Below are 21,825 nucleotides of genomic sequence, written 5' to 3' on the forward strand. Positions count from 1 at the left end.
AGGGTAGTCAGAATAGATAGAATCTGGAAGGAATAGGGAGCTAGTACAGTTCAGAAGGAAGAGTAAGTAGAGGAAGGGATTTCAGGGAAACATTACTAATTATTAGATAATTATTTTTAGATAATATTAAGATAATTATAAGATAATTATTACTAATGAGAATCAACCTTATTTTCCTTAAATGAATAGATTTTTTTTTTATCGGTACAGGAAGGGATGGAGGAGGGGGGATTAAGCAACTTACAGAGCATTGTCTTGGGCATCAAGAGACCTGGGTTAAATCTTTCCTCCGACAGTTATTACCTTTGTGACTTGGGCAAGTAACTTAGCTTCTATGGGCCTTAGTTTCCTCATCTGTAAAATGAGAGGTTGGACTGATGGCCTTTTGAGGTCCATGAGGTCCATTGCAGTTGTAGATCTATGACCTTTGTCACTGTCTCTCATCTCTGCCTCTATATATATGTGCGTATACTTGGCATGCAGTGGTTGTCTTGAGTCTATATAAAACTGTGAAATATAAGCCCTTCTTAGGGTTTAGGACATGTGTGGAATTGAAGAACCTGGGTTCAAGTCCTGGCCCTTTCATTTACTGCCTATGTATGTGACCTTTGGCAGGTCACTTCACCTCCTTGGGTTTCAGTGTCCTCATCTATAAAAAGCAAGCCTTAGACAAGGAGACTTCTATTGTTCCTTCTGGCCCTAAATATATGAACAATAAATATGAACACATTCAAAGGAGAATGTGTTTCCTAGACCTGTTTCTAATGCTTGGTGATACCCATGGCCCGGCATGTGCTGGAGCCAGCTTCTCTTGATTCTTGAGAGCCAATTACTATGTTTTCAGTATGAGCATTTATACCTCAGAAATTGGCAAATGCTACAGATCTAGGCTTAAGTTTCATTGATAGACTTAAGAAAGCAATGGAGAAATTGTCAATATTCAGATTAAATTTAAAAGTGTGTCATGCACTTCCCGTGTGCCCCTACGCGAGCTGGTTGTTAAAGATTTACTGGCACACGTCTGCAGTATCCTCCTACCTTCTTGGTTGACGTTCTTTCAGGCATGAACTCAGTACTTTTCATGTTTCATCTAGTTCTAACCTTTAAAGTGCTCTTGCATATTTTCCTGATGTTTTCTCTCTTCTGAGATAGCAGTTGATATGTATGTGTTAATATTGTTGTACTTCTATAGTTAAGACTTTTTTTTTGTCCTGGTCCTCTGATTTCATCAGTGCAGGGCTTTCTGGTATGGCAACTCTCTCCAGTGATACAAGTCAACAATTTGTCTGATATTTAGTCTCAGAGAATTTCCTGGGAGTACTGAGAGGTTTAATGACTTGCCCTTGGTTACATAGATATGGGCCAGAAATAGGATTTGAATCCAGTTCTTCCTGACTCCACTGCTCTTGTAGAGATGACTGTGGAATACTAAATAGCCAGTTCTGATTTTTGTTACCACTCCTCCCAGAAGTGTCATTTTGGTTCAGCAAAGCCAGCAGCAGTTTGTTTGACAAAGTTCAGTGTTAATCCTATATCAGAGTTATGTTAAATACCTAGTATTGAGTAGTAGCATTGAGGATTTGCTAGAATGTAAAGAAGTATTTTGTTTTGAGATGTAAAATGACAAAATAAACTAGTCATTTTACCCTCCTAATAGTTTAAAGTGATTCTGAAAAGAGGTTCAGTTGTACTGGCAATGTGTGTGTCAACTTGTTAAGGTCAAGTCAGCAAGCATTTATTAAGTGTCCCACCTGACTCGGTATATAATATTGTCCCCTGGTAATTCTCTGCCTCTCTGCTGTGAGGAAAGAGGTATTTTTCATTACCTGTTCTCCTAAACCATTATTGTTTTTTTTTTAGTTATTACTTAAACATTTATTAAACACTTACTAAATGTCAGGCACTCTGCTAAGCACTGGATGCAAAAAGAGGCAAAAGATAGTTCTTGCCTTACAAGCTAATGGGAGAGACAACAAGGATACAAATATTTACAAAGCAAGCTATTTTGGGGATAAATAGGAAATAGTTAAAAGAGGAAGGCACTAGAATTGAGAGGTATTAGGAACTTCCTGTAGAAGGAAGAATTTTAGCTGGTAAGGAAGGAAAGGAAATCAGTAGTTGGAGGGGAGAAGGGAGAGCATTCCAGACACAGGGGAGGGGGTCAGCCAGAGAAAATGTTTGGAGTCAAGAGATAGAATGTCTTTGTGCAGAGATGGGGAACCTGTAGCCTTGAGGCCACATATAGCCTTCTAGGTCCTTGGGTGCGGCCTTTTCACTGAGTCCAAGTTTTACAGAACAAATCCTTTTATTAAGGGGATTTGTTCTGTGAAGTTTGGATTCACTCAAAGGGCTGCACTTGAGGACCTAGAGGGCCACATGTGGCCTCAAGGCCAAAGGTTCCCTACTCCTGTCTTTGTGGAATACCCAGGAGGTCAGGATCACTAGATGGAAGAGTACTTGTTAAGGAGGAATGTGTAAAAAGATTGGGAAGGTAGAAGGGGATTAAATTATAAAGGGGTTTGAATGCCAAACAGAACATTTTGTATTTGCTTTGGGAAGCAAGAGGGAGCCACTGGAGTTTATTGAGTGAGGGTGGGGTTAACATAATCAGACCTGTACTTTAGGAGAATCACTTTAGTGGCTGAATGCAGGATAAATTAGGGTGGGGAAAGATTTGAGGCAGGCAGACCCACCAGCTTGCTATTACAGTAATCCACTGTGAGGTGATGAGGGCCTGACTAGAGTGACAATGTACGAGGAGAGGGGGACTTCCTCGAGAAATATTGCAAAAGTAAAACTAATAGTCCTTGACAACATCTTGGACATGGAAGGGTAAGAGATAATGAGGAATCCTAGGTGACTCCTAGGTTGTGAGTCTGAGGGACTGGGAGAATGGTGTTGACCTCTAAAGTTAAAGGGAAATTAATAAGGAGGGAAGGTTTACGGTGCAAGATAATGAGTTCTGTTTTAGACGTATTGAGTTTAAGATATCTACTGGACATCCAAGTTTGAGATGTCTGAAAAGCAGTTAGAGGTGCAAGATTGGAGGTCAGCAGAGAGCCTGGGGCAGGAAAGATTGAATGGAGAAACATCTGCATGAAGATGGTGATTAAATCCATGAGATCTGATGAAATCACCAAGTGAAGTAGTGTAGAGGGAGACCAAAAGAGGGTCTCCTCTTTTTGGCTACCTTGGTTTTATTTGTACAAAATCTTTTTAATTTAATGTAATCAAAATTAACTATTTTACATCTCACAGTGCTATCTTTGTTTATTCCAAGTTCTCCTATCTATAACTATGATATGCAATAAGTTCCATTGGTCACTCTTTTAAAAAAAGTCATTTGTTATTATGAACTTAACAAAAGTGATCACTTTCATGTACAAAGAAGCAGAAAAAGATGATTGTATATTAAATTGTGAACCTCTATTGTGGTCAACCATTAACAAATTCAAAACGTAGTTCCAAAACTACCCTGCTTATCTTTGTCTCCTGAAATGTCTTTTATCCTCTTCTGTAAATTTGAAATATGTTTTACTGGTATTTTTTCTTTTTTTTGAAATCACTATCACTGCCCTCTTTTTTTCTCCTCAAAATCTGAAAGTTCTTCTTTGTGACAGATGAGTATAGTCAGGTAAAAGGAATCAGCACATTAGACATGCCTAAAAATGTATATTTCATCCTTTACCTCTAGTTCATCACCTCTCTATTTATACTTAGTGTACATAATCTTGGAGATACTTGGAAAAAATTAGTTTTTTAAAAATTCAGTAGTCCTGAGAAGCAGATAAAGAAAAATTAGCTTTTAATTTGAAGTAAAGTCAGAGTAGATCAAGACTATATGTGGAAGAAATATGTTCCCCAATTTTATTAGGTCATTTTAGAATACAGCTAAAAGGTTATTAATAAACATTGTATCATACTGTGATTTTTCTTCGGTAGAAAAAGAGCACATAATATTTTGTCTTTTTTCTGTATTATATGAAGCTATCAGCATAGAGTTGTGTATACTCTTGCAAAAAGGTCTGACCAAAAAATCTTATTTATTTTGAATATTTGTTATCTTTCTTGTTTTTATTTTTTAAAGATTTCCATTTGTAGCTGTTTCCATTGGCTTTGTTGTGGGAAAAAAGGTATGTAGGCATTTAAAATTTATAGGCATTGAAATCTGTCTTGAATTATATATTATTATTTTCTTGGGAAAAGATTTCTAAGTTTTCCTGCAATTAAATTTGGGCTAATGTATATGTATGAATGATATAATGTTACCTACTTAGTATTATAAATGACAATAATTGTTAATTATTATTACATATCTTTGCAGTGAAGAAAATTAGAATTAGCCTTCAAATATTTTAATAAATTCTGAGGAATATGTATGGACTCTGCTTAGTTTAAACCTGTTTATTTAATTTTGTAAATGAGAGCTTTATAAACAAAGATAAGGAAGAATTGACTTCAGAGGTGACTTCATAGATTTTGAGTGGGTATAAAGAATTTCCTGACAAGGGAGCATTATGAAACATAAGAATTAACTTTTATGTTAGGCCTTTGTCACCAGATTAATCTACAGATATTCGTTGTGCACCTGTTACATACAAAGTATAATGGGCATACAAAAGAAATATAATACCTCTCCCCTACTTACCAGGAAATTTACATTAAGTGAGGAGGTAATACATTTATTCAAATACAAAGCACTTTGTAACAAAAAGGAACTGGATGATGGTAGATTGAAGAATTCAGATGGAGAAGTAGGCTAGATTGTAGGATAATTAAGGAAGAGGTCATTGAGAAGATGCTATTTGAACTGTATAGGATTTGAATAGATAGAAGTGGAGACAGTATTTGGGGAACAGAAAAGAGATTAGGAATAAGGGCATAAAGGTGGAAAAATAAAAGGTATGCTCACAGAATGAGGACTATTAGAACGGTTTGGCTGAAATGGAGGGTTTGTATAGAGGACTAATGAGAGAAAAGGAAGAGAAGGTAGGGAGAATAGACTGAGAATTAGAAGGGATCTTAGAGGTCATCTAGTTCAACCACTTCAGTTTATAGATAAAGAAACAAGCTTCAGAGATGTTAAGTGGTTTACTCCTTGACCGAACTGAGATTTGAACGTAGGTCCTTTGACTCCTTATTGTGTTTCACAATTTATCTACCATACTGCCTCTTTTAGCTTGGAGCCATATTAGAAAGGATCTTGAATGCTGTGTTAAGGAGTTTGGGGTTTATATTCTGTTTGGTTTTTTTTGCTAGGCAGTGGGGTTAAGTGACTTGCCCAGGGTCACACAACTAGTAAGTATTAAGTGTCTGAGGTCTGATTTGAACTCAGGTCTCTTGATTCCAGGGCCCGTACTCTATCCACTGCGCCACCTAGCTGCCCCTGGATTTTATATTCTGGAGATGGGAAACTGTTGGAGATTTTTGAACAAGGAAGTAACATTAGCAAATTAATATTTTAGGAAGCTCATTCTGGTAGCAATGAGTAGCATAGATTGGAGAGGTGATCCCTTATCAGTCCATGCATAGATTATTATGGGTTATTCCTCTTGGGTCCCCTTTTATTTATCTTAGTTCCTCAGATAGATTGTAAACTCCTAACAGTAGGTTTGGTCTTAGAATTCCTTTTTATTCTCCTTATAACCTAGCATGTGTAGTACTTAACATCAGTCAGTGAGCATTTATTAAGATTCTCCTATGTACTAGGCATTGTGCTAATCTCTGTGGGGGACATAAAGAAAGTTCTTGCTCTCAAGGAGCTCCATTTTAATAAGGGCGATCCCGTACAAATGTGCTCTCAATGAATATACACCAACTGATTAATAATAACGAGGCCTTTGGAGCTGGCCAACTTTTATGTATTAATGATTGGTTTACATAGGAAGCCTGAAGGAAGCTTCAGGAAATTTCTATAACTAGTTTAAGCCAGGGAGCTTGACTTAATAGAAGTAATGTGTGTAGGGCCTAGACTTCCAGTTTGGAATCATGGATAAGAAAAGACCTTCCCTCCTAAACTACTCAATTTATAGGAAGCCAAGGGACAGAAAGAAAGTGAGGGAAGAACATAGGATCCAGGAGAGGCCGTTTTTCTAGAAAGGTGGCAAGGAGCTTTGGAATAGGCTAGAGGGTTTAAATTTTATTTTCATGTCTGGAACTAAATGACCTCAAGATTTTTTCAAACTCAGACTTGTCTAGAAATCTACATTTTAAATATGTAGCAGTTAAGTCATTTTACCAAATTATTTTATTTAAGTAAACACATGGCAGCATGGAGTGGTGGATGAAGTGCTGTGGTTAGAAAAAAGAAAGGCCAGAGTTAAAGTCCTTTGACATTCTGCCTGTATGACTCTGGGCAAGTCACTTAACCTTTTAGTGCCCCAGGCAGTGCCTCTTGTTCTGAGTTGGTAGAAGGAGTTTTCTTATTTATTTAATATGTATACATGTATATGTGTGTGTGTGTGTGTGTGTGTGTGTGTATACATGTATATATATAAAAAATATATATATATATATATATATTTGTTAAATATTTCCCAATTAATATATAAAAATTTTTTAACATTCATTTCTTAAAAATTTTGAGTTCCATATTTTCTTTATCCCTCCTGTCTCTCCCTGCTTCTCGAGAAGGGAAGCAGTTTGATATTGATTATACTAGCCATATTGCAAAAGAAAACACAGACCGAAAAAATAAGAAAAATAAAGTTAAAAAAATCTGCAGGAATTTTCTATATCAGTGAAATCACTGGTCAGATCACCAAAACAATTATATGTAAATATGTTCTCTTGCTACTGAAGATTTCCTTAAGAATAATACAGTGTTATACTTTTGTAATTGTTTCTCTTCTGTAGATGGAATTTGGAGTTGTATACAGTTGTATAGAAGATAAAATGTATACTGGCAGGAAAGGAAAAGGGGCTTTTTGCAATGATCAGAAACTTCAGGTGTCAGGACAAGAAGGTAAGTTTATTAAATAATTTTTGGTGGTAGAGAGAAAATAGATGATTAATTCAGAAGGCTTTGAATTATTTTTATTATAATATTTCGAATTCTCCAAATGATAAAGCCCAGTAAATATCAGTGCAATTATGTACAAGGTTTTGCTAGAAGCTAGAAAATTAAAAAAAGAATGAAAGTGACATGATCCCTGCCCACAAGAAGCTTTGAGAGTCTCATGAGGGGAAAAGATAATACCTATATGTATATGTATGTATATGCATATACACACATATGTCAATATAATTCAGAGTAAAATATAATAAGGGCAAAGCAAAGTTCTAGACAGAGTACTGTAAGAAAATTCAAAAAGGGAGAGATTTTTTTCAGTTAGTAAAATCAGGGAAGGCTCAATCAACAGGCATTTATCAGGCACCTGTTATGTGCCAGCCACTGGGCTTAGTGCTACGGGGATACAAAGATAATAATGAAACAGATATGATGGTACCTGAACTGGGCTTTGAAGGATGAGAAGGACTCTAGCCAAAAGCTGACAAAGTTAGAGCGAGGAGCATTCCATTCATCAGTGATGAATTGTGTGAATGTGTGCAAGGGGATTTTGTGGCATATGATTATTGATTTCCTTCCAGTGTTTTGGTATTTTTTCTTTCTCCTATTTCTAGCTATGGATCAGCTTTTAATACTAATCATGGAAAGAAAGAAAGCAAATGTGATTTGAAATTGCCTCAGCCTGTGCAACTCAACAGCAGTGCAATGGAAAAACACTGGATTTGAAGTCCAAATCCTAGCTCTGTAGTTTACTACTTGTGTGACCTTGGACAAACTACTTTGTTTCTCTGGGCTTCAGTTTTCTCATCTTTAAAATGATGACATTGGATTAGATGGATTCCAACAGTTCCTAGCTGCTTTAAATCTATGATACTAATTTACTTTTTAAAAAGTTTCATACTGCTATTTTATGGGAAATCTATATACAAATAGTGCTTTAAAGTATCAAAGTTCAGTATGTTCTGGTTCAAAGTATTTGCTTGTTTCCCACCTGAGGATCTATCTGTCTGTGTAGACAGATGGGTTGTATCCTGTGCATTTTGGGGAGTGGTTGGAATGCTAGACTTCTTTTGAGAATTATAGGAACCATCATTTGGGTATTGTTAAATATTGACTCCAACCGAAGTTGTTTGTGGGCAGTGCTAAAAATATACAGTGAGGTCATATGGAAAGAAGAGAATAGGACAAATTATGAGTGAATTTCATTTTTGAAGGTTTATCATTAATTCTAACATTTCTACCTGGTCTTATATACATATACAATGTGTTCCAAAAGTCTTAGTGGATTTTAAAGTTTAAATGTGCACAGTTCCCAAGCATTGGGATAACTGGTACCTGATGAAGAGGAAATAGTCAAGCATCCATGACTTTGTATTGATTTCAGTGAGTTATCCCAAGAACAGAAAGCTTCTGCCTTTGCCAACTACATAAATAGCTGGAGTCATGAGGCAAACGAAAGGGTTTAGGATGCTTGTAATTGTTATGTACTTGATGCTTGCTCAGTGCCCATGGGGTCCAAGAAAATCCTACATTGCCCTGAGTCCTGTCTGTGGGATGGATGGATATTCTGATTGTTACTTGAGCAAGCATGACCTTGCATGACATTTTCTTTAGCTAACTTCAGGAAATTCTTCTACTTTCTGCAGAATTAATTTCCAAATTCTTGTTATTTAAAACATAATATTAGATACATTGGCATTGTGTTATGTAAATATGTACATATTGAACAAATCCAATCTTACATGTAAAGTGAGTCATCATTCTAGCCTTTGTATCCCCTGGTATTCCATAAGGTGATGGATCGCCTATATTGTTGTTAAAAACAAAAGAAGTTTGTAGGCTGAAATGCAGACATGTTTGATGGAAAAAAGTGTAGAAGGACTTATGTCATGATTTAATCTGAATTGCAGATGGATAATTGTGTTTTGTCCCAAGTTCAAGATAATGAAATTTCAAGTTCCTAATGTTAGGTTTTTTTTTCTTTTAGATATTACTAAATCAGTTTTGGTGACAGAATTGGGATCTAACAGAGAACCAGAGATTGTAAAAATTATTCTTTCAAACATGGAGAGACTTCTTTGTATTCCTATTCATGGGTAAGCTAGTCTTCTATTGAAAACTTCAAAGAATTCTGACATTTTAGAATAAGAAATGATTTTTTTTTCATGAGCTGTAGGTCTCAATGTAGTAATGGTTAAAATGTGGTTTAATTCTTATTCAGTCATCTTAGAATGTTCATGTGGAAAAAAAGCTTAAAACTAATATTTGATCAGTTACAGAAATTTTTCTTGAATATTTCAAAGGTAAAAGCTTTTAAAAATATTATTTTAAGTAAATCTTAGTTTTATTTAGGATTTGAGGCTCTTGAAATTTAATATAATAAGTGCCTTTAGGAAAACCAACTACTTCATCCATTGTGGCTCCTGACAGCTTCTTTAGAGTGGATGTAAAAAGAAAGTTACTGAATAATTGCAGATTTATGTGATTGTTGATTGTTTCCAACTTTGCAACTAGAATTTTGCCAAGGAATTCAAGGCAAGCTTATAGTTTGCAGATTCCGCTTGCCTTCCCTCCTCTCCCTTTTTCTCAAAATGGTGATGACATTTGCCATCCTCCCATCCTATATTACTCTGACCATGAGCTATCCTTATTTCTAAGATTTTCTCAAAATGAAACAAAGCCTTATTTTATTTGTTACTCCATTTACTATTTTATCTTTATCTTACATTTTTAGAGTAATGCTACAGTTCAGTCAAGGATGATTGATCCTGTGATACTGTGTTGCTTTTTAAAGTTTATGATTTTTTTTCTAGTTATAAATCAAAGATTTTCGATGTCTAAAGTACTGGCATTTCTTATAATCCAAGATTATATTTATATTTTATTATATGGTTATATATTATATGTTTATTGATATGTTTCTTACATATCAGTAAAATGAGCTAATTTCATGTTTAACAGATCTAAAAGTATGTGGCAACTGACAGTCTTATTGTTATATTACTATTGGTGGGATTTAAAAAACATTTTTATTTCTTCTTAGCAATATGTTCTCATTGCTTAATATTAATATTAATATTACTGATACTGTTAGCAAAATACTCTTATTTAGTTAATGTTAAACCATATTAAATAATTTAATTTTGTTAGGGTCAGCACTTGTTTCATTATTTTTGTAGAATATATGCACAGGATCAGGAAATGACACACTGTTCTTGATATATTAGCCTTAATTATCCCATGGATTGATGGATAACAGATATTTCAGGTGGCACTCCATAAAGTGAATTGAGAAAAGCAAGAACAGTCTTAAAGGATATTATTTTTCTTAGTAAATTTTGTTTAAAATACTGTGTTTTAGGATAAGGGGCGTTGGTACAGCAGCAATAAATATGTGCCTTGTTGCAAGTGGAGGAGCAGATGCATACTATGAAATGGGCATTCACTGCTGGGATATGGCAGGAGCTGGTATTATCATTACTGAAGCTGGTGGAGTGCTTTTGGATGTAACAGGTAAAATTATATGGTGGCAGAGAACCTTTAGCCTGTTTTCTGAGCCTCCTTCCATAATTCACTAATCCTTTTAAATGCTTGACTGTTTTTTTGTTTTGTTTTGTTTTCTTTTATGCTGGCTTCTTTTATGACTCACTTCAAATCCCACCTTCTGTAAGAGGCCTTTCCTGGTCTATTCCTACTCACTGCCCCTCATATTAGTTCCTTTCCTTGAGGTTATGTCCATTTTACTTGTACATATCTTTATGTCCATAGTTGTTTCCTTGTTTTCTCCCATTAGAATATGAGCTCCTTAAGGGTGGGAACTATTTTCTTCTTTTTTGTGTGTCCTTAGCACTTTATACTATGCCTCACACATAGTAAGTAAGTGCTTAATAAATGCTTGTTGACTGATTGACTCAGCTTTTACCTTGGGAAAATCTATAATTGTTCACAAAACCAAAATAACAAAAAGTGTGTGTGAGGCTATTGATGGCTCTGAATTGATTCATTGATTTATGTCTGTGCTTCTCAGAATGAGTGTCAGTAGCCCTGAGATTTTTGGTTAATTCCTTTGGGGTCATAGTGACTTGTTATCTCCCAAAGCACTTTTGGGTGGGTAGTTGCTGTGAGGAATTATCTTTTATCTGAATTTGGTGAACTGAACTCTTTCACCTACATTCCTTCTTCTCTTTCCTTTCTAATTTAAGATTTTCTTTACATAAACAAAGAAGTCAAATAACTGTTTTGAGCTAATAAACTGAATTTTTAAAGTTAAGTAGTGATATGGGTCAAAGGTAACTAAGAAGCCAGGGAAAAGAGCAAGAGAATGAAAGGGTTGGAGGTAGAGAGATGTGGAAGTTTGACTGTCATATATGTTTTCATGGACACCTAGATGATGAGAAGGCTGTATAAATCTCCTTTCCAGACTTTGGAATGGGATATTTATGGGGCATTTGTTTGTATCAGATAAAGTAAGTAAGCCTAGGAATCCCATTTATCTAATGCTAACACTTACTTGCCACGGGTGTGTGAGAGGATACACTTTTTTAAGACTTGAGTAAGCCATGAAACACTGTGTAACTGACTGTACGTATCCTGATCTTACTTTGAGCCCTCCTGTACTGCATGTGATTCATTGATATTCGTGATTTTGATTTTAGGGGGACCTTTTGACTTGATGTCACGAAGAATAATTGCTGCAAGCAGCAGAGCCTTGGCAGAAAGAATCGCCAAAGAAATCCAGCTAATACCTCTTCAGCGAGATGATGAAGAATAATTGAGACGGTTTGAGTGGATGATTTAATCTCAAACTGCTTTTCCCCATGTCACATGCTGGGGATTGCGAATCATTCAAATTCAGCTATAAGTTGAGCTTAAATGTGTAGTGCCTCTTTCAAAAGTATAAGGTTGATTTTAAACTGTCCTCGATTTCAAGATTATAAAAATTACAATTTGCTTACTTAGCAAAGTACAGAAAAGCATTCTTTTAACTTCTTTTAAATGGTTTTATTGAGAGGAAGGAATACATAGAGGGGAGGAGGAAGAACTCCAAAATAAATATGCTTCATAAAATATTCACAATGCAGTCAATTGAAATAGTCAAGGACAAACTGTGTGGAGTTGCTTCTGGATATGCAGTCTTCAGAATATCATATTAACTTGATATTTAGATACTTATGTACCCTTAAATTAAAAATAAACCTCTGTGGGAAAAAAAAGCTTAGGGCTGCAAAAGCCATATTTTATTGAATTATAAGACTGAAAAACTAACTTCTTCCTTGGGTCATAATGTCTTAAACCTTATTTTGAAGCCAACAATTCAAGAGTCAGAGTAATTGCTGAAAGATTGAGTTGAATAGACTTTATTTGACATTAAAGTCTAATTATTATTAAGGGGAATTTGCTCAGTGAATAGACATTTATCATTCCATAGAACCATATTCCATTCAGAGGTTTTTGAAATTAATACAGCTTTTGTGACTATTTGATAATTGTCCTAGTCATAGGGAGAATTTATTTTAAACTGTTTGTTAACTATCCTACTGCAGATGCCAGGATGAGGCTATGTTTATAGGATGCCAAAATAAGCAATGGAAAAATTAGAAAAAATCCCTTGGACCAGATATTTGATGCCATTTTGATTTTTCAAAGAATCTTTTATTCAGTTTGGCATTTTGACTGATTCTAGTCACATTGGTTGTTTTTGTAAACGTTGCAGAGCAAATAGAGTAGACTCATATTGACCTATTTGGTGTCCTCTAAAAGTAGTTCTTCTGTTCCACTTCCAGCAGATTCTGTAGCTTCAACTTTCCCCAGCAATCTTTGGCTTCTTTCTCCCACCCATGTAAAGGAAAATTGCACTGACTAATAGATATTATAAAAGGATTAATTTATTCAAGGCCATAACCTAAAATGTGAATGGAACATAGAAGCTTTGTGTTAAACTAATGTGTGTTTTATATTTGGTGAAGTTAAAAATGTTAAAGTGTTCAAGGTAGAGAATCATATTCATTGTCTTGTATGTTAATAGGTGATACTAAAATATAAGTATTACAATTGTACTTACACAGTTAACTGATGTAAGTACTTAAAGCATCATGTACTGTATTATGCCAAGAGAGATTTTTTTAAAAATTAAATTTGTTTTAGTTATAAATATTACAAATGTGGAATAAATAAAAAATAATTGATATTTAAATCCAACAGTTCATGACATTTGTTAAGATTCTGCTTTGTACAAGGCATTGTTAGTTTCTTGGAACACAACGACAAAAACCAAACAGTCCCTGTCCCAAAGGAAATTATTGAAAGGTATATTCAGATTTTATGGGAGGGTTTTTTTTAATGAATAATGTAAATATTTTGAATCTTGCAGTTAATGAGATTTTTCCTATAATGCTTCTCATTTTTGTAGTCCTATTTTCTTTATTAGGCTATTTATTAGCCTATTCATTCTTCATTAGGCTATTATATTAGCATACATATTTCTGTTCACCATCCACTAGTCCACCAATTTCTTCCAATAAAGCTTTTTTTATGCTAATGGAATAGCTTCTTCTTTGGGTAGCATTAAAATTACACTTTAAAAGTTAAAGTCATTGTTTGGTCATTGAAACTTTGGAAAATCAGAGTAATGAATAAGACTTATCACAAATATTTATGAATGATATTTATATGTATCTGTACATAAATCTATAATACTCATAATGAAGAAACTGGACTTTGTGATTTTTCAAGATTTGCAACAGTAGAGTACCACTAGGAAAATAACTTGTATTTGAAAGGATTGCTTTTTGCATCCAGGAAGAACTTGTTAGAAGCAAATGCAATCCAATCTAAATCTCTTTTAGCTGTTCACTGTGTGATGCCTAGTCTAGCTTCACCCAATTGCAATGTCTGTCCCAATTATATGTATTGGTGTATTAACTCCATTGAAAGTAAGCCACAGGGGAATGGAGAGATACCTGATAAGTACAAGTTGGTTTCAGGGTCCACTGATGTGCTGTGACAGATGTGGCATGAGAGATATCATCAAGTAAATGCATAATTAGAAAAGGAAATATATATCAAGAGCAAGGGATAACTTATGGACAGGCTGTGTGCTGCATAAAAACTATTAAAATGTAAAAAGACCTTCAGCATGTTGGATAGATTCTTTATGGAGGGTCTATGGGAGAACATGGCAAAAATTATACGTGTTGAAAAGGTATTATTAAGTTGGAATTTGCATCAAAGAAGAAAGTACTGATATTAACAAGATCACAGATTTGTTGACATGTGAAAAAAAATCTCATTTGTTTCAAGGAACATTTTTTTCCCCTCCAGGCTGGAAGTACAGCAGCCAGTCATGGACTAATCTCACTAGTGATATGCATGGGAGCCTTGTCATGTACCATTTCTGACCCAGGCCAGTTGACACCTCCTTAGGTAGCCATTTGTTTTTGAGGGCTCACCATATTGATACAGGTCATCCTGCAGAAACTCCTTTGGCTAAGTATTCTGCAACTCTGGAATGCAAGTGCACTACTAGCTTCAGCCTACCCAGTAGCAGAGATTACAAACATGCATGTCCACTCCCAAACAAGATCTGGAGTTTTAAAAAAAATCATAGTGTATGGAAAAATTAGAAAGGATTTGAAATTTTTATGGTACTGCTGTATTTCCTTTTATTATTGCTGTTTAGGAATACCACTTGCATCATTGTTGTTCTTGAGTTGGATGTATCCAACACTCCGTGAGCCCAGTTTCTTTCCTCTATAAAGGGAGGAGTTTGGTATGCCATCCTCTAGCCCTCCAACAGAGGGAAGTGGAGGCTGAGGGAGGTGGTATCATTTAAAGCTTGAGTTAACAGCATGGTGACAAGGTGAACCTGGGATGGATATCTTGTTAATGATGTTCAGTCGTCTCATTCGTGTCTGATTCTTCATGACCCAATTTGAGGTTTTCTTGGCAAAGATACTGGAGTGGTTTGGCATTTCCTTCTCCAGCTTATTTTACAGATGAGGAACTGAGACAAACAGGGTTAAGTGACTTGCCCAGGGTCACACAGCTAGTAAATGTCTGAAGCCAGATTTGAACTCTGGAAGATGAGTCTTTCTGATTTCAGGCCTGGCACACTATCCACTGTGCCACCTAGCTGCCCTGATCACTATAATGAAAAACCATAATTCCAGAGGATTAATGAAAAAACATGCTACCTACCTCCTGAAGTGAAATACTCAAAGTGCAGAATGAAATATATTTGTGTGTTTGTGTGTATATCTATTTCATTTTGGACATGGCAAATGAGAAAATTTGCTTTGCTTGACTATACATGTTTGTAGTGGGTTTTATTTTCCTTTCATTCTCAAAGGGGGAAGTGGAGGAGAGAACGTCAGGAAGAGTCTGATGTGACTGAAATGACTGAACAACAAGAAGATTAAAGGAAGGGTTAGTACTTCTTTTTGAGGTGACAAAGAATAAGAATCTGAGTGGGTGCCCATAAAGGGCAGAATGGATGAACAAGTCATGGTATATAAATGTGATGGAATACTATTGTATTGTAAGAAATGACAAAGGGGATGGCCTCCAAGAAACCAGGGAAACTTTGTGTGAACTGATGTAGAGTTAATAAAACCAGGAGAACAATTTATACATTGGTAACAGTATTGTAAAGACAGATAACTATGAAAGACTTAGGAACTCTGATCACTATGATGTTGTATATATAGCTTTTTTTTGTTGTTTGTTTAGGGTAGGCAATAGAGTTAAGTGACTTCCCAAGGATCACACAGCTAGGAAGTATCTGAGGCTGGATTTAAACTCAGGTCCTCCTGACTCCAGGGCAGATGTTCTATCCACTGTACCACCTAGCTGCCCTTTTATATACAGTTTTTCAAGTTCTAACCACCACTCCTTGCTTCAGAGAATTTGATTTCATTTTTATTACAAGATGCTCTTGTGTATGGATGGATGGGAGTTAGGAGGGGAACAGTATCAGAAACTGGATAATAAGAAACTTTACAAAATGTAAATCCCAGTTAATTGTGAATGGGTGAATCAAGTTGAATTTTTCATGCTAATGGAAATGTCAACATGGGCAATGCAAACTGGTATTTAATCTACCAATGCTATCTTTACTACTACTTTTGGTTTTCTTTGCCTTTATTTCACACCCATAATTCCTGGGCCAAGTTTAGTGCCATCACCACTCAGAAATTTATTTATGACTATTTTCTGTGAGTGAACACCTAGAATCAGGAAATTGTTGTTCAGTCTTTTTCATGAACCCATCTGCGGTTTTCTTGGCAAAGATATGGAAGTGGTTTGACATTTCCTTGTCCAAATCATGTTACAGATGAGGAGACTGACACAAACAGAATTAAGTGATTTGCCCAGAGTCGCAGCTAGTAAGTGTCTGAGGCCAGATTTGAAATCAGGAAGATGAGTCTTCCTGATTCCAGGCCACCTAGAATCATGAAGACCTAAGTTCAGATCTTGGCCTCAGACACTTACTAACTGTGTGACTCTGGGCAAGTCACATTGCCTCAGTTTCCTCATCTGTAAAATGGGGATAGTAATAGCACCTACCTCCCCAGGATTGTTATGAGGGCTAAATAAGATAATAATTGTACTTAGCAAAGTACCTGGCCCATAGTAAGCACAATATAAATGTTAGCTGTTATCATCATCATTGGGCAACTAGGTAGAACAGTGAGTGCTGGGCCTAGAGTCAGGAAGACTCATCTTTGTGAGTTCAATCTGGCCTCATATACTTCCTAGCTGTGTGACCCTGGGCAGGTCACTTAACCTACCTCAGTTTCCTCATCTTTAAAATACCTGGAGAAGGAAATGGCAAAACCACTCCAGTATCTTTGCTAAGAAAACTTCAAATGGGATTACAGAGAGTCAGACATGACAGACTACTGGATAATAACAACAAAGTTTTTATTGTTATCTTACCTGTTCCCCATAGTAATTTACAATACCTGTCTTATTTGTATTTTACTATAGCTCTCTGTGCTACATACCACAGTTATTATGACCCCCATTTTACTAACGAGGAAACTGAGACTGAGAGAAGTTGAGTGACTTGTTCATGGTCAACCATCTGTAAGTATCCAAGGTGGTATTTGAGCTGAGATCTTCTGACTCCCAAGTTAAGCACTCGATCTGCTCCTTAGGCAATAGTGACTCTGGCTCAGTGGAGAGGACCCTAAAACCCATCTGGGTGGAACTGCAACTTTTAGGTCCCACAGTTATCCATGAGGAGGGATAGAAATCTGCCAAAATGTCTTCCTCCTTTGTAAAATGCCCCCTTTGTAAAATGCATTTTAATTTTTACCCTAATTTCACATTTTTATTACTTAATCTTAAGGTAGTTTTTTGTACTTTTAGTTTTACAGTGAAACCTTATCTTATTTTAAAAAAAAGATATTTCATACTCCAAATTCTAAATGTTCTCCATTTTGTCATAGCTGGATTGGAAATTGCTGCTGTAAATTATTTTTCATTTCTGTTGATGAACACTAGGTGGCAGACCACACATAAGAAATAGAATGGAGTCCCATTCTGAAGACATTTTTTCCAGTTCTTTTTATGTGAGACTGGCATTTAATAATATGTTTACAAAATGTATATCACTCATTCATTCATTCGTTCATTGAAAAAATGTAGAGTCCAAATGAATTCTATCATGCTTTAGATTCATATGGACTAAATCAAATTCCACCAGATAACTAGAAATGTACCTATGACAAGTGTTCCCTTAACACCAGTCTTAAAATAGGATTCCTCTGTAGTTAAATATACAATGTTGCTTTGAGTTGATTGCTATATTTTTATCCAGGACTCTCCCTCTAAATATTTCCATCTTAGTTCCTAAATAAGGAACTTAGAAATGCCGTCTAGTCTAAATGATGAAATGAACATATTAAAGAGAAGAAATGGGTTCCCTACAATTTAGAGATTGCTTAGGCAATAGTTTCTCTTGTATGTCTGTACCATGTGTTTCCATTAGTCAATAATTACTCAATTTACATAGTACTTTAACGTTTCCAATGCTTTCTTACAATAAAACTGAAAAATAATTATTGTTAGTATTTTTTTACACTTGTAGATGTTATTCCCAGGTCACATGTATTATCATTCTCATTTTATGGATAAATAAATTGAGTATCTAAGAGTTTGTTTCTTGCCAAACATCACTTGATATCTTCAGGCCTAGTTTTTCCATGTTGTCTTTTGAGTAGAGAGCAATATTGGGTAATGTAAACTAAAAGACTAAATGATGTAGTGTAGACACAAGTATTTAGGAGAAAGACCAGGGAGAAATTAAAATAGCTTGGAGTAGTGGAACAGGTTGCATGCAGAAAGTGAGTCTTGAGCTGGAAGTTTCTAAGCCAACACTGGGTTATTTGGGCCAAAATATTTCTCATCCCCTTTAATATTTTCAATTTAGTAAACGTTTATCAAAGCATCCACTATTTGGAGAACCCTGAACTAGTTGTAAGAGGAAACACCTTATTTACAAGACATATTCCCTTCCCTCAAGGAGTTCACAATCTGGCATGGGATATTGTACATATGCAGATAACTATGATATGGGGCTTGTTGATATGGAGCAGAAAATAAGGAAGGAGGAAAAGAACTTAAACCAGTTTGGATCAGATATTCCAGCACTTTCCTGGATTATCTACCAAGTCATTCCAAGTGGCATCTCAGAATAAGTTTTAAGCCTTCCTGGCTGGGTATGATTGCTGTGGTGATAATATTCCTTTGATAAGAACTTGTGCAAAGCGAAAGCTGATAGAGGTATAGGAATGGAGATTCTTAGAGTTTGGCCCTGTATAGTATACTACTGTTTGCATTCAGTTCTTCAAAGAAAATTGGAACTGTGAGAATCTAAGTCAATAAATAGGCTGTTAATTCAGATTGGGGATACAGATGTTCATCACTTGCTACTGATGACCTTCCAACTCAGCCTCCCAAAAGGTGCTGGCAGACCTAGCATCAGGCAACTCTGACTCCGGCACCCCTTTCCTTCTTTTCTGCAGTGGTTACTAATGACTCAATAGATGCTCCAGATTTCTTCTGACAAGCCTACATTTGGACCAAGTTATGATTTCCTAGTGTCTTTAGAGGAAGGTAGAAACAAATTTGGGGAACTTGATTTAGCTAAAGGTGTTTCTTGCTTGAAGCTCTAACAAAAGGCAAGTTGAAAGTAATGACCAACAGCAAAGTGTTTGGAGAATACCAGTTTTTTCTCTATACATATTATCACTTCTCTTCCCCTTACCCCATTTAAACAGATAATTGAGAGTTGACTATAAAGTGTTAGACATTATGCAATGGAAATCTCATTTTTCCAAAAAGTACTCCAAGATCTCTAGAGAAATAATCATCTGAAACATATTTTCTACCAGCCTTTATTAATGTTACTTAATTTTATTATTTATTTAAGAGATAATCAAGCATAGTAGAATGCTGGATTTGTAATCAACTTGTAGTTAAATTCAGCTATGGCAAGTCATTTAATCTTTCTGACTTGATATTCAAATGAAATCATCTAGGTTGAAGGGCATTGAAAACTCTAAAGCAGGGCCTCTTAAACTTTTTCCACTCACGACTCCTATCGGCACTTCTTAAAATGTGGGTCATGACCCTGTATGGGGTTTACTCTAAAGCATGATATAAAAGCCAGTTATAAATTTATTACTTCTCTAAACCTACCCATTGACACATATTTCTTGTCTAGCACACTTGAAAGAGTGTATCCAGTGTTGCCTATTTCAAGTGATCCCTTATCACATTCAAGAACAATGTCAATATCTGCTGCCATTGTGAGTGGATACCCCAATTTATCCACTACAGGGTACTGTAGCTGTTATTCCCTTTATCTCTCTCCATGTTATATGCTCCTGATGTGTGGGACTAGCTGAGCAGATGCATATAGCTGAAGATGGTTGAAGTCTTTTGTTTTTATTTCTTTCTGTACCCTTAGGTATACTCCTCTCCTAGAGCCCAGAGAGCTTGTTTTAATCTTATGTGTTGAAAACTCTTTAAGTTTAGTAACATACATAGTGAGCAGCTAGGTAGTGGAGTGGTCATAGTGCTGGGCCTGAAGTCAGGAAGACTCATCTTTGTGAGTTCAAATCTGTCCACAGATACTCACTAGCTCTGTGACCCTGGGCAAGTCACTTAACCCTCTTTACCTCAGTTCCTTATCTGTAAAATGAGCTGGAAAAGGAAATGACAAACCACTCTAACATCTTTGCCAAGAAAACCCCAAATGGGGTCAAAAAGGGTTGGACAGGGCTGAGAAACAACTCAACAGCAGCAACAGCATTCAGACCATAGCAGATGGGAGGGGTTAAGTTAGAGTACAGGTCTTTCTCAGTTCCAAGAATCTGATACCCCCCCCCCCCGATTCGCAAAGCTTGGGGTGGGGGTGCAAAGGGAGAAGGTTCCCATTTAATTGTGTGCTAGCAGATGAAATGTAACTTAGACAAGAATAGACAGCATGATTATCAAATTTGCTGATAACACAAAGCTGAGAGCAATAGCTAACACACTCAGTGATGGAGGCAGAAACTTTAAGCATTTTGACAGCCTAGAATAATTGACTGCATCCAAAAAGATGAAATTTAATGGCTGTAAAGTTTTATACCTGGGTTCAAAAATCCAGTTTCATAAGTGGAAGATGGGGGAGGTGTGGCTAGACAACAGCTCATTTAAAAATAGCCATAGCAGCTGGATATGGTGGCAGATGCCTGTAATTCCTGTTACCTGGGAGGCAGAGGTTGTTGCATGCCTTGAGTTCAGGAGTTCTTAGATGCAGTTAAAGGCTAAAGCCAATCAGATGCCCCACTAAATGCCAGTTTGGTAAGCACATTGTAAGCACGTGGGGAGGTGGGGATAGGGACCTGGCTGCTTAAGGAGAGGCAAACTGGCCTAGTTCAGATATAGAACAAGTCAAGGCTTTCAGGCTAATCAATAATGGGATTGAACCTATGAGTGGTCGATAAATTTCCAGCCTGGATGAGATAGGGAGACCCAATTAAAAAAAAAACCTGTATTTTGTGCTTTACCTTGGTCAAAACACATCTGGGGTACTGTGATCCATTTTGACTTACAGCTTAAGAAAGGAACTATAACTGTAGAGTATTAGTAGGGCAACCAAGATGGTAAATGAGCTTGAGCCAATATCTTAGGAAGATTGGATGAAGGAACTACGGATGCTTAGAAAGAGAAAACCCCAAGGTGTATTTATCTTTGGTGTCAGGAAAAAAACAAACAAACAAACAAACAAAAATAACCCAACGGTTTAGCGATAAAATCTATTCAAAAGCAAAATGGGCAGACTTGAGAGGTGGTGGGTTCTCTTTCAGGAAAGGTTTTCGAGTAGAGACTGTATGATAAATGTCTATGTTACAGCAGGGATTCCTTTGGGGTATTGCTTTGGTTTGTTACAATGCTACATCATTTTTAAGTCTTTACACCTACATCTTTAAAGTCTTTGCTCTGGAATGGTTATGTCTCCAAATTGTTAGAAGGGATCTGACCAAGTGCAGAGAGAAGCTTGATTCAATTGTTATTTTGTTTTTAAATGAGACACAAACTATCGCATTCAAAATAAGGAAGATAAATATTTTACACTCTTAATAGAAAATGAGCCATTAAAATAAAATGAATTTAATTAGTTTAAAAATGCATATTTTCAATGAAATGATTAAGTTCCTTAAGGAAAAGAGGTCAATTGGAAAGTGATTTGCTGGCCTACTTGCAAATGATTTGATTTCTGCATCTTAGCTTTAACTTATACACATACTAATTCTTGGTAC

General features: G+C 36.0%; 1 protein-coding gene across 3 annotated transcripts in view; it reads left to right on the plus strand.

The window, feature by feature from the left end:
* IMPA1 (inositol monophosphatase 1) overlaps positions 1–13,202 on the plus strand; it is a 33,066-nt gene extending 19,864 nt beyond the window's left edge. For all 3 annotated transcript variants that reach the window (XM_020995726.2, XM_020995727.2, XM_020995724.2), the window contains 5 exons: positions 4,088–4,133; positions 6,856–6,964; positions 8,997–9,105; positions 10,371–10,522; positions 11,665–13,202. In XM_020995726.2, the coding sequence (XP_020851385.1) occupies positions 4,088–4,133; positions 6,856–6,964; positions 8,997–9,105; positions 10,371–10,522; positions 11,665–11,780 (532 nt within the window). In that variant the 3' untranslated portion in view covers positions 11,781–13,202. The remainder of the gene's footprint in view (positions 1–4,087; positions 4,134–6,855; positions 6,965–8,996; positions 9,106–10,370; positions 10,523–11,664) is intronic.
* Positions 13,203–21,825: the final 8,623 nt, after the last annotated feature.

The sequence above is a fragment of the Phascolarctos cinereus genome, unplaced genomic scaffold (assembly GCF_003287225.1).
Source record: "Phascolarctos cinereus isolate Bilbo 61053 unplaced genomic scaffold, phaCin_HiC Scaffold_4;HRSCAF=312, whole genome shotgun sequence".
Taxonomy (NCBI): Eukaryota; Metazoa; Chordata; class Mammalia; order Diprotodontia; family Phascolarctidae; genus Phascolarctos; species Phascolarctos cinereus.